At 35.2% G+C, this 15,839-nt stretch overlaps 5 protein-coding genes and 1 pseudogene across 5 annotated transcripts; all 6 read left to right on the top strand.

The window, feature by feature from the left end:
- Window positions 1–2,330: 2,330 nt before the first annotated feature.
- Window positions 2,331–3,019, top strand: LOC108660577 (pathogenesis-related leaf protein 6-like). The gene has a single exon (XM_018114697.2). It carries the CDS (start codon window positions 2,400–2,402, stop codon window positions 2,892–2,894), a length of 495 nt encoding a protein of 164 aa, XP_017970186.1. The 5' UTR covers window positions 2,331–2,399; the 3' UTR covers window positions 2,895–3,019.
- Window positions 3,020–4,322: 1,303 nt separating this feature from the next.
- LOC18607287 (basic form of pathogenesis-related protein 1-like) lies at window positions 4,323–4,802 on the top strand. The gene has a single exon (XM_007041363.3). The coding sequence runs from the start codon at window positions 4,323–4,325 to the stop codon at window positions 4,800–4,802; it is 480 nt and encodes a 159-aa protein (XP_007041425.3).
- A 3,076-nt stretch (window positions 4,803–7,878) lies between these two features.
- Window positions 7,879–8,607, top strand: LOC108660581 (pathogenesis-related protein 1-like). The gene has a single exon (XM_018114714.2). The coding sequence runs from the start codon at window positions 7,939–7,941 to the stop codon at window positions 8,425–8,427; it is 489 nt and encodes a 162-aa protein (XP_017970203.2). The 5' UTR covers window positions 7,879–7,938; the 3' UTR covers window positions 8,428–8,607.
- A 2,639-nt stretch (window positions 8,608–11,246) lies between these two features.
- LOC18607285 (pathogenesis-related protein 1 pseudogene) lies at window positions 11,247–11,967 on the top strand (annotated as a pseudogene).
- A 1,666-nt stretch (window positions 11,968–13,633) lies between these two features.
- Window positions 13,634–14,252, top strand: LOC18607284 (pathogenesis-related protein 1-like). The gene has a single exon (XM_007041360.3). The coding sequence runs from the start codon at window positions 13,658–13,660 to the stop codon at window positions 14,126–14,128; it is 471 nt and encodes a 156-aa protein (XP_007041422.1). The 5' UTR covers window positions 13,634–13,657; the 3' UTR covers window positions 14,129–14,252.
- A 574-nt stretch (window positions 14,253–14,826) lies between these two features.
- LOC18607283 (pathogenesis-related protein 1A-like) lies at window positions 14,827–15,306 on the top strand. Its single transcript, XM_007041359.3, has one exon. The coding sequence runs from the start codon at window positions 14,827–14,829 to the stop codon at window positions 15,304–15,306; it is 480 nt and encodes a 159-aa protein (XP_007041421.3).
- The last annotated feature ends 533 nt before the right edge of the window (window positions 15,307–15,839 follow it).

Here is a 15,839-nt window from a genome sequence, read left to right as displayed (position 1 = left end):
TTAACAGAACAAGTAATCATTTGATCCGATATTGACTATTCGTTGATCTTTTATAAATTTTAATTATGAAATGAGAAAATTTTATAGGATTATATACATAATTACTAGCTTGATTGCTTATGAATTCTTTTTTTCTTGAATTTCAACTGGGAATAGAGATCAATCAAATATTATTTATCAAGTACTTACTGAAATAAAAAGAAGAAAGGAAATTCATTATAAGATAACAAAAAAATACAAGAGTGGAAGACTTGGAAAGAAGGAACTGATTATAAAACACTTTCTCCAAACAAAGAACAATACTTATTACTAACCCATTTCTTATTACTAGTAAACAAATGAAAGGAAGGCTTTTAGGCAGTGAACTGCAACTATTGTAATGCTATGCTGATATTTTTCTAATAGATGTTTTTTTAACTATTATGATGTATGTAGTTATAGGAGCCTGGAATGAGGTTGTAAATGGATAATCAATTTGTCAGGAGGAACGTGAAGCATACACTGTTATCTGTATCAGGTTTGACATGGGAGAGCCCGGTAGATTGAACTTGGGTGCTGCAAGGAGTTTCGCTGCTGTCAATGCAGCAGAGGAAAGTCATGTCCTCGGCTGTAATGCTTTGATAATGAATAAAATGAATGACTTATCAACCAAAAGCACGGTCCACAAATGAAAATCAGTGGATGAATTGGGCTTTACGAGAGCTTAATGGCCCAATCTGGAACGACCACTCGAGGCAACGTCCAAAATGTGAGAGCCTGTTAACCTTTTAGAGGCCCAATTTTTCAGATTAGAAAATGCATCGTACCTGTACACATGCTGTGGCAATTGCTTGTAAAAGGATGTATCCCGGGTTTCATGCATCAAACTGCGGCGTCAAATGAGAACTTCTCGATTTACCATCAAGTCAAAAGGTAAACTTTACTGAATCAACCTTAGCTTTCTGTCGTTGAAATGGAGAAATCAGAAAACCGGGCATCTCCATCTTATAGGCGTTAATTCCGTAATGACATGTCAATACTTGCTTAATTTATGGATTAAAACTACTTAATGCATGCTTCTAGTCTTTGCTTTATCTTCGTGTTCGTACCTCTCACTTCATCACATGCTGCTAAATGCTAATTGCATATATTTATATTCTATATATCCATTGCTGATAAGGTGAGTAATCGCTTTTAACGAAATAAAGTTACATTCATTAGCTAGAAGATGAACGAGTACAATGACAGCAGATTCAAATCAACACTCATTTTACCATCGATTATTAATCAATTGATCTATGCTTTTCAAAAGAAAATATTAGTTTTGTTTGTGCAGCTCAACATATATAATTACATATGCTCATAATTAGCATCTCATTTTGCATGAATCTTTTCCAATTGAAAAACCATGTTCATGTATATGCATGTGTAAAGAAAGTCATCATCTAACAAAGAAATCTCTTATGTTCATCCGTGAAATGTAGGGTCTAAATCATCACATGAGTGTGTCTGTCATCACTTGCTTGTTCAATATACGACCAAACATTAGAGTTCTTGAGTCTTTATCTCTGCTTTTGTTTTGTACCAGCATAGAACTTTATTTAATAATTGGATCGTTTTCCTTCGATTTCTATAACTTTGTACAGTAAGATAATGAAATGTGTTCACGTGATTACACAATAAGAGAGGGTGACAAAAGGGGCCGAGAGAAGCCTGAGATTTTTGACCTGTTTTATTTATTTATTTATTATTTTTCTTGAGCTTTCCCTTTAAAATGTCATGGTCACTTGAAGATTTAGATAAAGGAAATTTGAAGGCCTAGTTCTAGGTAAGGAACAATACTGAACTAAATCACATGCATTCTAACGACATTGATATGGAAGTTACTTTATCCGAATCTTAACTATTCTTGAACTGCAGATGAATTAATTAATGAATTTGTCTAAAATGATGTTTTTTGTCGACAGGAATTGTTGTTGATGATTAGTTAGATTAGTACAATTTTGATCATAAATAAAATTCGAATCCTAGCTAAAAGATTTTGGATTGAAAAGCAGCAATTAGCCAAATAATAGGTTTAAACATATGCAAGAGATTTTTCAGTTAATTTGCTCTAGTAAAGCAATTCGTCCTAAAGTGGACAAAATGCTAACTGTTCCTATGGAATGCATGTGAATTCTGATTTATATTTTAATTTTTTGGAAAACTCAGTTTGCTTCTTCTTCTCTCCTCTTAATTATTCTTTTATGACCTGATTTCGGCGAGATTTGCTGGGGCACATCCATGTTTTCTTAGCTTCCTTTTAAGCTATACCTTCCATGGAATTGCCTATAAATACCCCCCTAAGCCACCAGTTCATTACATCAAAAAACATAAAAAAAAAAAAAACTTAATTTGATCTGTTTCTTTGCCTTGAATACATGGTGAAAATGTGGGTCACCAAGCTTTTCTTAGCCACATGCTTCATGACCCTGACGCTAGTTCCCTTCTCCCTAGCCCAAAATTCTCCCCAAGACTTGGTGAACGCACACAATGCGATTCGTGCCAAAGTCGGGGTCGGTCCGCTCGTCTGGAACCACACCGTGGCGGCTTACGCCCAAAATTACGCCAACAAAAGGGTTGGGGACTGCAACCTGGAGCATTCATATGGACCCTACGGTGAGAACCTCGCTGAAGGCTATGGCAACCTCAACGGCGTCGACGCCTTGAAAATGTGGGCTAGCGAGAAGCCTGACTATAACTACGCCTCCAACTCGTGCAATAGCGGTGGTGATGACTGCCTGCACTACACTCAGGTTGTCTGGCGCAAATCGGTTCACCTTGGGTGCGGCAGAGCTAAGTGTGAGAATGGTTGGGTTTTTGTTATTTGCAGCTATGATCCTGTTGGAAACATCGAGGGCCAACGCCCTTATTAACCACACCATTGCTCTGCTTTTCTCGCCCTCGAAATGATCTCTGCTGTGTTTAATTATCTTTCTCTGTATGTTACAGAGAAGCATAAATTAATATATATATATATATGCCATGGCTGTTGTGCTTTCTTCTCTGTCCTCTTCATTTTTTTTGAACAGTTGTCATTCCTAATCGAAAAAAATACACGAAATATCGACTCGAGTCTGCTGCAACTGCAGACTCAGTATGACGATACAGCAATCCCCCGAGCTAGCAACAAGACGTACCTACCTACCCCTTTCCAAAGATACGGTGTATATGCAGCAAACCCTTTAAATTCTTAACTTTTAACATTTAGTTTTTAATTAAAAACTTGAACAAAATTTTAAAAAATTTTTATTTTATGCACTGACAGTATATAGTTTCTTTATACGATCAGATTACCAAATCTTGACACTTCATTAATAAGATATTATTTTGAAAAAAATAAAAAGTTGATAAAATTTCTAAATGATATTTAATTTTAATATCAATTTTTTATTTTTTTCAAAATAATATATATCAAATTAATGCTAGCTTGTAGCCCATACCTAATGGGATTCAACATTAATTTTATTTGTGAGACGAGGGAAAATGAAGAGAAAAAGAACTTAGGAGATGTGAGCAACTGCATGGGGTTTGTGGTCTCCACATGCATGGAAAAATGAAAGCAAAAATATTTATGATGCTGTCGCTGGGTTGCAAAGGAAGAAGGATCATTGGCATTGGAGGGCGAAGAAAAGCCACAAATGTCAGATTCATGTAAGCTTTATTAATCTCTCGTTGGTCTCTTTTGCACATGGGATAGGAGAAAGTACTGACAATATCATTACCACCAGCCACTAAAATATATGGTTGTTTGACGTTTTGGAGTTAAAGTTGATGGTGGATTGCTTTTGCTTCTTCCTTTTTCTTTTTTTTTTATTCAAATTTTGTGATTGCATAAGGGGAGGGAGTGGAGGTTTGAAATTTGGATTTGGCATTTTTCAGAGAGCAAATGTTTTCTATGTTGCAATTGGTTAGATTGTATCTTAGCCAGGGTAGATTATGCTTTTTAATAAATGCAATCTTCATTGACCAAGTCATCACTAAGTAATTTCATCTTGACAAATTAAAGAAAATCAATGCTTATTAGGTGGCAAGGTCTCACTATATTTATTGATATTATAATTAATTAAGGTTCCTCTTTTGGGTAATAAATATTCAATATATTGAAACAAATAGGGGAAAAGAGAAAAAACTCTCATACATAATCAATATATGGTAAGTTATATATTGGAAAGTTAATTAAACCAGTCTGACATTGTTCATTCTTTTATGGAATGTAACAACTCAGATAATTATGAATGTATTTCTTTATAAACCAACATGTAAAATTGCAATAAACCGATGCCTTTTCCGAAGACAGGAAAATGGGATTAACCAAATTTTCATTAGCAATTTGCCTATTAGCTTCAACTCTAGTTCACGTTTCCCTCGCCCAGAACTCCCCTCAAGACTACCTTAGCGTCCACGATGCAGCTCGTGCACAGGTTGGGGTCGGGCCGATGACTTGGGACCCCGAGGTTGCGGCCTACGCGCAGGATTACGCTAACATAAGGGTTGCAGACTGCGGCCTGGTTCATTCCTACGGACCCTACGGCGAAAACATTGCGGAAGCCTCCTACGCCTTGACTGGCGCGGAGGCGGTACAAATGTGGGTCGATGAGAAGCCTTACTACAACTACGATGCCAACATATGTGTTGGAGGAGAGTGCTTGCATTACACTCAGGTGGTTTGGCGAAACTCGACTCGACTTGGGTGTGCTAGAGTTGAGTGCAACAGTGGCTGGTGGTTCGTGACATGCAACTATGATCCTCCAGGGAACTACGTGGGAGAACGTCCTTACTAATTGAGTAGTTTTTACTCATTCATACAATAAAAAGTTAGTATGTTTTGATTGGAGAACTCATTGAAAGGAAACATACTACTATTTGATTCATCCAAGAAGAGACTTGGGCTTTTGTTATTTTGGCCTATATTCTAGAAGATAGATCCAATTTACATTTATAAATATAAATTAAGTCACACATAAAGAAACATTTCTCTCGTGATATTGAAACAAAACGTGAATTTTGAACAATTTATAAATAAACTAAAACTCTAAAAGGTAGAACAATCTCAATGAAAATAGGGAAAATACGAAAAAAAAGCAGTCAAAAAAGACTGTCCTTAGAAGAAATATCTAAGTGTCATAAATCAAGCAACTAAGCAGCCAAGAAAAAAATCCAGCAAACACCAGGAAACTCTGTAACTCTGCAAAAAAACAAAAATGGAGCAGCCACCAATTTCATCACCAAGTATCGAACATTCAGTCCTTGTAGCACACCCCTATCATTTGAGCGCCCATCCGCCTCACAAGACCAATCCATCAATCGAACAACCCCGTTTACATTTCTCCTTAAGAATTGTAAAGATGTTTAACTCTAGATTTGGGTATAGATCGATCCTAGAGGAAACTATGAAGAGAAAAAATCGTTGAAATGGCCAATAAAATAACATAAAACTTGACTCCAATACAAGGTAAGTGTCCATTTGTCCATGACAATATTGACAATTCACTTTACGTTAAGATTCATGTACCTGTTCAAGTTCCAAATATCAAACTCTTAATACCTTCTTAGGATAGAGCAAGATCATCTTTAAGTTTAGACTCTAAGTAAGTCTACTGCATTGACCATAAAACTTTTCTTTGTATACATGCCTAACATAGCCATCAAGAGTCCCTAGGGACTCTTAACGATTTCTTTGGACTAGGGCAAATTTACCACCTATACGTTTCCACTTTTCACACATGGGTTCCCCTAAGTTTAAGATCAATCTGTCCTGATCCATAAGAGAAAAAAGTGATCAATCTGTCTATTTCCCGTAATTGACGACTAGCGATGGCGACCCTCATGTGGAAAAGTAAAAAGTTTTTTGGATCCAAGACTATCAACAATTTTTTTTTTAAAAAAATTCTTAGTAAAATTTAAAAGTATTAAATTAGTGATAAAAAAATTACGATGGAAGTATCCTGAATATATAAATATAACAATAGTTTTTTCATTTATAATCAATTAGTTTTAGGTTAGAAGTCCAACTTAAACAATGCAACATGGTATTAGAATAGATTCTATCTTTCCTCTCCTATTATAAGAAATCTTATATTTATTAAGTTGAGAGTATCCTGGATATATAAGTTTAACGAGAATCTCTTCATTCTTATGATCAATTGATTAAAAGATTAACAAAAGATAAGATTTGTCAATTTATAATTGAGTTTATTTAAAAAAAATCAATTTATGAACGTTGGCCAAATGAATTATAATCAATTTCATAAATAAGATGTTGAATTGGAGTAACAAAATTGTTACTTGCATAAATAAGTGAAACAAAACGAATGTGATGAATAGTCAATTAAATGGTATGAACAAAAAGAAAAGTAACAATGTGATGAATCAAGAAATGACTTCATGGAAGAACAAACAAATGAGATCAATGTTTGTTCTGATATCATATTAAATTTTTTTTTTAAAAAACGAACATTTAATTTAAAACAAATTAACAACAGATGAAGAGATTCCTTTTATATTTACAAACCCACTGTTTCAACAAAGTCCAAAATATCTACAGAACTTTCACTAGGTTGAAATTAAATTGGCACACCAAAGTTGTCCACTGCCCTGGAAAGTCAAGTAAGCTCACAAACAGTTCGTTGGAGTCTAGGCCTCAATGTTTTTTTTTCCAACACGTTACTTTTTGCGTGGTTACCCGATATTTCCAAGCTAGACGGCAACATGTTTTTCTGCACGGCTAAAGAAGAATTTTGTCATGCTGAATAGAAGATTATTAACTTCAAAATAAAAAAATGTGATTGCCTAATTAACGGATGGTTCTATGCAAAGCAAGGCAATCAAGTCGTTTAATTTCAAAAGGGTTTTCTTTCAAGGTAGTATCCTTGACGTAGCGCAACATTATACTTTTCGCTTTGAAAATCCTAAGGATTGATATCGTGTCATTAGATCATAAAGGAGACGAAGAAGAAGAGCAACCATGATAATTAAGTAAGAGAAGCATCGATCATTTTCCACAAGGGGAATATGGAATTCTGCTTTTAGGCAATGGGCCATACAATATGGAATTTAACAGCTTTCTATTGCTATTAATGAATCAAACTTATTGATACTAGGTGTATTAGCTTTGGGTATACAAGACGCCCCGTGTCCATCTTATTTGGCAATTTTGGTTCATAAAATCTTATAGTGCATTTAGAGAACATACGTGTTCCATGGTGAAGACTATGGATTATAAAATAAGAGCAAACAATTATATTAATTGGTATTTAGGCAGGTTGCATGAATAGTAGATCTATTCATTTTTAATTTTGCTTGGTTAAAGTAAAGTCATTATTAATACCAAGAACCAGTACAATTGTATATAATGTTTCTTCCAAAGAGTTAACTGCAAATATATATCTTAAAGATAAATACAATATTCTCAGTACATATTACCACCAAACATAAAACTTTTTAGATCTGTCGACTTCCTTGAAGGCAGTTTATTATCACTTATTTTCGATCTAGGGGAAAGTTCTTTATTTGAGAAGAAGATTTGGACTGATAAGTATTATGAATTTGAATATTCCGACTTAAATTGATTTTTGATTAACTAGAAGGTTAACCGAAACAAGCAATAATCAATATTTATAAAATAACCTCCAAAGATCTTTTTAATATAAATATCCTTAAATTACGAATTACCTGAAAGCAACATCCATGTGTCATTGAATTTTGTTTTTAAAGGTAAGCATTTCTTTCATAATGCCAGAGAAAATTGTAAATAATAAAGAAGAAATCTTGAAAAGTAAGCATTGTGTGAACATTCACCTGCTAAATTGATCGAATAGTTTCCACCATGTATTGGCTATAAATACCCCTTAGACACTTGTTCATTTCCCATCAATTGCTTAAACATATTTGCATAGCATTATAGATATTTTCAAAACCATGATGGAGGCTGCCAAGGTTTTCCTAGCTCTTACTTGTCTCATGGCCTTAGCCTTGGTCCTCCCCTCCCATGCCCAAGACTCCCCTCAAGACTACCTCAATGCTCACAACACGGCTCGTGCAGCGGTCGGTGTTGGCCCCATGACTTGGGACAACAACGTAGCTGCCTTTGCACAAAACTACGCCAATCAGCACATTGGCGATTGCAACCTCGTGCACTCCGGTGGACCTTATGGCGAGAACCTTGCAATGAGCAGCGCTGACCTTTCGGGAACCAACGCCGTGAGGATGTGGGTTGATGAGAAGGCCGACTATGATTACTCCTCTAACACTTGTGCACCAGGCAAGGTTTGCGGGCATTACACTCAGGTGGTTTGGCGCAGCTCGGTTCGTCTCGGTTGTGCTAAGGTAAGGTGCAGCAATGGTGGAACTTTCATCGGTTGCAACTATGACCCTCCAGGCAACTTCGTCGGGGAGAAACCTTACTGATAACATCTTTTGCTTTAAACCCTTCCGAAGTCAACTTATCTTATAACAAATAAGCTATGTAATGAGCCCTAGCTGCTTCATGGCAGATAAATATGAAGGAAATGAAATATTTGGAGTTTCATTCTATTATTTAACTATGGCTGTGGATTGAATGAAAGATGATCAACTATCTTCTTTGAATAGTTTGTTTGTTTGTTATCTTTCTCCCTTTTGATGGGTCTCTTTTGAATGGAATTCATAACCATGTATGCATGCAGCTAAAGTTGGCGGCCTAAGAATTAATATGGTATAACTGATAATCAGCTACATAGGGGTCTCACAATTCTACAAGGCCAACGTTCAAAAGAGACTCATGAATTAACCTATTGACCAAAAGAAACTTGATAACAACTTAAATTGTTGAAAAAATAAAGACTGAGATAACTAAAAATTATATATTCAGAGAAGCAAACTATTTTGCTGATAGTCTTGCAAAAATTAGAGGTGATAAGTTAGTGTTGATTGGGTGATACCATTAGATGTTTGGTGATGATTGAAACTATAAGATATAGTGCAACTTTTCTGGCAGGTCTTATTTTTTTTATATTTAAGAGTTTTTTTTTTATTATTAATGTGACCAGTTCTATGAATCAAGAGTTTTAATAATAATATTATAAATATGATAAATTTTCAGAACTTTCCTAAGAGTATATGAAAAAGTTCTGTGAGTCAATTATGTTTATAATTTAATTTTTTAAAACAAAAAAGGTGTTTAAGTTTTGGCTTGCAAAAATATATATCGTTATCGTTATGATTGTTTTTTACCGAACTCATTTTATCTTATGGTTAAACTATCAATCTCATCGTTATTGTTATTTTTCCAGTGTTGAAACTATACTATAAAGGAAGCTACAGAAGTATGGGTTAGAATTTAGACTACAATTTCCTCTTATATTCCCCGTTGGAATTTATTGCCAATTGCCAACAGAGAAAATCCAAAAGGGACCATTGATTATTATTCCTTTCACAACCAACGGAGACATTTTTGAGACAAAACATAAATTGTTGCTCACCTCTCTTTCGGTACGGATTGATTCCATCAGACTGTCGACGACAAGGCAAGTCGTCAGGTTTTTGCATACGACACAACGTGTAACATACAATCACAAGCATGGAACACACTCCTGTAGTGGATCTTATTTCATTGTAGTGTGTTGCTATGTGAACTCTGGAATGTTTTTGGTCAATCTGAGACTACATGTTTATGCCTTTTGCTTTCCTTTTGAGGAAGACTTAAGACTTCTAGTAGTATTAAACGTGCTTTTTCCATGGGGAATCAAGACTCCCAAAAGTGTTACTTTAATTGACTTTGTTTCGGCTGTGTGGAACTCAGATAGGTGGGCTCCTTATGGAGCCTCTCAAGCCTTGGGCTGGGTGCAGTGGCAGAGTGGCTCAGAATCCAAAATTGAGAAGGTGTATAAAAGATCTTGGGTTGGTTTTAGAAATTATAGGATGATTTTATTTTATTTTTATTTTTCAATAATAAAACAATTGTTTCACTCTTGAACAGAAACGACGAATCGAACACATAAATTTTAGTATCTTTTGGTTTATTATTTCTCCTAAATAACTTTTTTTAACTTATTCAAGTATTTCGGAAGCATAAAATGAAGTTCTTTTCATAAGAATTTTATATTGAAAGTGTTGTTAATTAATATACAATATCATATACGCCTAATTTTACTAAAGTAACACAGTTTGTTCTAACAACATACAAATTGGAGGGCAAGAAAGAGAGACTTTGTCATAACAATCCATAGTGAATATGGTCTTAATCTTACTAAAGTAACACAATGTTCTAACAATATACAAATTAAAGGAAAAGAGAGACTTGTCATAACAAGTCATTGTCCTATGATCTTATTTTACTGAAGTAATTAACACAATTTGTTCGAAAATTATACAATTTAAAGGACGAGAAAGAGACTTGTCATGACAATTCTTTGTCACTATGTTTCCTAGTGGAACTTTATATATTACAAATTAAGATCTAGATTAAGGAACAATTTACTTGAAATAATTAAATTCTTTCTTGGTAATATGTGATAAAATCGTAAAGTCTAACCACCCAATGCCTAAAGGCTTTTCTAACACAAGAAAACATACATATATATACATCCTTTATGAACAAACCCATCGTTCAAAGTTAGTAGTATCCTTCAAGGGGCGTGGTGAAACACTTTGCTTTTCCATTTGAAAACCTTAAGGATTGACATCATGCCATTATTATCATAAAGGGAGAGGGGGGGAAGAGCAACCATGACAATCAATTAGGAGAACATCATTTTCCACAAATATGCACTTTGCCAATGGCCATAAAATAAGGAATTTTACATCATGAACAATAAGAAACATGAAATATAGGAAGTTCAATGTATCAGGCAAGGGAGAGTAATTGAATTCAGAGGAAGATTTGGACACATAGGTATTATGGTTTTGAACATTTCATTTAAAATTAATTTTTGATTAACTAGACGGTTAACCAAGACAAGTAATTAATAATCAACAGATAAATCACTTTCAAATTTTTTTTTCCTTTTGTCATTGTTTTTCGGATTGAAAAAGGGAGGCAATTATAATCTAAGTACCATTTGCAACAACTACATATGTTATTGGTTTTATTCTAGGGAAAACTTACAAATAATTAAAGAAGAAATCTTGAAACGTATGCATTGTTTGAACATTTCAATTGCCTAACTGATTGAATATTTTACACCATATATTGGCCATAAATACCCATCAAATACATGTTCATTTCCCATCAATTGCTCAAACATATTTGCGTTGCATTATAGCTATGTACAAAACCATGGAGTTTTCTAAGGTTTCCCTAGCTCTTACTTGTCTGATGGCATTAGCCTTGGTCCTCCCCTCCCATGCCCAGGACACCCCTGAAGACTTCCTCGACGCCCACAACACAGCTCGCGCAGCGGTCGGTGTTGGCCCCATGACTTGGAACGACACCGTAGCTGCCTATGCACAAGACTACGCTAATGAGCGCATTGGTGACTACAACCTCGAGCACTCCACTGGACCTTATGGAGAGAACCTTGCAATCAGCAGCGGTGACCTTTCGGGCACCCAAGCCGTAAGACTGTGGGTTGATGAGAAGGTCTACTATGATTACGACACTAACACTCGTGCAACAGACAGGGTTTGCGGGCATTACACTCAGGTGGTTTGGCGCAACTCGGTTCGTCTCGGGTGTGCTAAGGTGAGGTGCAGCAATGGTGGAACTTTCATTGGTTGCAACTATGATCCTCCAGGCAACTTCGGTGGGGAGAAACCATACTGATAGCAACTTTTGCTTCAAGCCCTTCCCAACTCAACTTATCTAATAATAAATAAGCTGTGTACATGTATCGTTGGTGACGTGCTCTGTTGCTATTACACCACTTTATTTTCAGTTCCCTATCGCTAACCTCTCGGCTCCATGTCAAAAGGTTATTTATTAAGCCTCTCACTGTACTTTTTCAGTGATATCAATAAATTATCTTTGGATGAGCAAAAAAAATGTACTCTTCTAAGGGCATTGAGAGAGGACGTACAAAAGATCTTTGAGTTGGTTTTGGAAACTATCAAGAGATTTTATTATATTTTAAATTTTTTAATAAGAAAAAATAATATTTTATTATGTGAACATAAGCAAATGGCTAACCATGTAAGTTTCAGTATCTTTTGGTTTACTTAATTTTTCTGAGTTTTACTTTTATTGTTTTTAAGTAATTTTACAATAGCAAATTTCTTCTTTCTTCTTGTTTTTTCGAAAAAATGCAAAAAAAAAAAAAAAAACAACAACCACTATCTCTCCTAAAATAACTTTCTCAGACTTATTCATGTGTTTGGGGAGCATAAGTTTTATAGAGTCTTTCAATATGATTTTTATATTGAAAGTGTTGTTAATATACAATATCATATATAAGCCTAATTTTACTAAAGTAACACAAATTGTTCTAACAATATACAAATTGAAGGACAAGAAAGAGACTTGTCATATCATCAATCCATTGTGACTATATATGGTCTTATTTTACTAAAGTTGACACAATTTGTTCTAACAATATACAAATTGAAGGAAAAGAAAGACATGTCATAACAATACATTGCGAATATGGTCTTATGTTATTGAAGTAATTAACACAATTAATTTATACTACACTTGACAAGTCCAAAGTCCACATGCACCAAGACATTGTGAATGTGATCAATTCCAAGGCAAAGGTTAATCTCTAAACAATTTTAGTTTGGTTTTTGGGTAGGAAAATAATTAATTTGTTCAAAAATTAATATGTTGTAATTAGGTCTTTTGGCCCAATCTCCTTTGAATTGTCTTATTGTTGAATTTTCTTCAACATGTCACCATAGAAATGAAATTTGATACGCAAATAGTTCGTTCCGAAAGCATCAACCAAGTTGTTGATATATATGTCTTCAACTACTATATGAATTTTAGTTCAAGTAGCCCAAATTGTTCTTAAAATGCTTTAAAGGTTCACATCCTTTGGTATTTGGTGTACTATATATAAGCACCTAAACAAAATATCTTTCCAAGTGGGATTGGCTTTGACGTCTCGAACATTAATATAAACAAACAATAATTAAAATTTTTATTTCATTGGTTTTTTTACACTCTTCATCGTTCTTAATGGGAAACTTCTTTTACTTAACCAGTTTTTGACAATATCAACTTATACAACTTACTAATAAATAGGATTATTATCTTATAGAAAGACATCTATTTATGAAACAAATATTACAAAGTTGACATTAAGTTATTAAATTCATTTATCTAATTAAACAAGCGCATGACAATTTTATAAGTTTGAGATTTTTTTTCAATTTTACTCAAACCAAGCCATTAAAGTCTTACAAATTGCGACAATAATGCCTAATTAATGTCATTTATAGTACTCTTGACAAGTCCAAAGTCCACATGCACCGTGACTTTGTGAATGTGATCAAATCCAACGTAAAGGTTAATCTGTTGACCATTCTAGTTTGGTTTTTGGGTACGAATAATTAATTAGTTGAAAAATTAATATGTTGTAAGTTCAAGTTCCTTTGAATTGTCTCATTGTTGAATTTTCTTCAATGTGTCACTAAATACATATATAAGCCCCTCAAGCTCTGTTTCTTTCCACCATAACCAAAGCTTTCTCTTAATTTCCTTCGTAGAAAAACAAAACTCAAAATGGGGATGAGTAGAATTTCTCTGGCAATAAACTTCTGTCTCCTTGGCCTAGCAATAGCCCAAAATTCCCCACAAGACTACCTCAATGCTCACAACTCTGCTCGTGCAAGGGTCAATGTCGGTCCCATGAGATGGGATGACAGAGTGGCTGCCTATGCAACAAACTACGCCAACCAACGTAAGGGAGACTGCAGACTGGTGCACTCTGGCGGTCCTTATGGCGAGAACCTAGCATGGAGCAGCGCTGATCTTTCGGGCACGGCTGCCGTGAACTTGTGGGTGGCGGAAAGGCCTAACTACGATTACAACTCTAACTCTTGTGTTGGTGGGGAGTGCAGGCACTATACTCAGGTTGTTTGGCGCAACTCAGTTCGTCTAGGGTGTGCCAAGGTACGCTGCAACAGTGGCGGCACCTTCATCACTTGCAACTACGATCCTCCAGGCAACTATGTCAATCAGCGTCCTTACTGATTTGGGAATTCTCTCCAAGTTAACTTAATCTCTAAGTAATAACAAGTTATGCTCCTGTGAGAGCTTTGGATGTTAATTCGGATGATAAATAAAATGTCCATCCAAAGAATATGTTTATGTGGGCGACACCATTAATTACTTATGCTTGATTTAAAATTGCATTTCAATAAATTTTTAAGACAAAGTCATCAAGGAAACTACACAATATTTTCTATTTGGTTCTATTCAAATTCATCCATATGTCAACATATTATTAAATTTGGATGAAATTTATTATGTGTATATCCACCAAAGTGTCACGTGTCAAATTGCGTCTATATTACATTCAAATTTTAATGACATATTGATGAATAAATGATTTTGGAACAAATTTAGATTTAAAAATCAAGTTTTTCAAGTTAGAGATAAGAATGAAGGATTATGAAAAAGTCAAAAATTAATTATGTAATTTACTCGTAAAATGTATATAAAAGATGAAAGTATTTTTCAAAATTAAATGGACATGTTTTAGCGAGTGATAACTCCAATCTGTTTTCATTAAGCTGTTATGAATTCATATCCGAATTTGTTTAAACAAATTTTCTCTTAATATATATAATACCTTGTTTTTAATTTCCTATAAATACCTATCTCGAATTTCTCATTTTTCATCCATCACCTTCAAGCCATTGTCCTAGAGAACCTAGCCAGAAACCAAAATGGCGTGGTCCAAACTAGCACTTGCATGCCTCATCATCGTATCCTTTGCGTTGCCTTCCTTGGCCAAAACCTTGAAGCAAGAATTCTTGGATGCTCAAAATGAAGCTCGAGCTGAGGTGAACGTCGAGCCAATGGCTTGGGATGCCCAAGTGGCCGCCTACGCGCAAGAATATGCGAACCAGCGCATTGCGGATTGCGACCTTGTTCACTCAGGGGGTCCATACGGAGAGAACATTGCATGGGGTAGCGATGACCTTTCGGTCGCGGATGCAGTGAAAATGTGGGTCGACGAGAAGGTCTATTACGATCACGGCTCGAACACGTGCGCCTCAGGCCAGGTTTGTGCCCATTATACTCAGGTGGTTTGGCGCAACTCGGTTCGTTTAGGGTGCGCCAAGGTAAGGTGTGACAATGGAGGAACTTTCATTACTTGCAACTACGACCCTCCTGGCAACTACATTGGGGAGACACCTTATTAAGATTAGCATCGAGTACCTAAGGATGCAATTCACCAAATAAGCTTAACATATCTTGGCAGAAATTAAAAAAAAAATTCTATGAAAATTATTTTTAGTGTATTAGATGTAGCATTTAGTGGCAATTTAAGAGGTCTGGCGTTTAAGGTTTGAATCTGTTCTCCTTAATTATACTTTCTTATGAGTTACATTATATGTAGCATCTCCACTTAATTGTCGTTAACAATTAACATCAATAAAGTTGCACATTCATTAGAAACAAAAAGGTTTCGAAGCTTGCCACCAGATTTTCACCACTGGTTTAAGCAATAAAACGAGGATGATCATCTGTTACATGATTAATTTCTTATGCATGATTGCTTTAAATAATGGAAGCTGCCGCCATTGCAAGTTTGCAAACCCGAAATTTCTTTAAGGCCTTAGGCGGAATTGATGTCATTGCAGGTCCAGCCCATAGTTCCGTAGCTTAGTCTAGCAGCATGCCCAATTGCATTGCCTTACCTGAACATGTGGGCCACCACTCCCTAAGATGGTTT

This window comes from Theobroma cacao, chromosome 2 (assembly GCF_053813885.1).
Source record: "Theobroma cacao isolate CCN51 chromosome 2, ASM5381388v1, whole genome shotgun sequence".
Classification (NCBI taxonomy): Eukaryota; Viridiplantae; Streptophyta; class Magnoliopsida; order Malvales; family Malvaceae; genus Theobroma; species Theobroma cacao.
The sequence above is the reverse complement of the archived record's forward strand: the minus strand, read 5'-3'. Positions and strand labels throughout refer to the sequence as shown.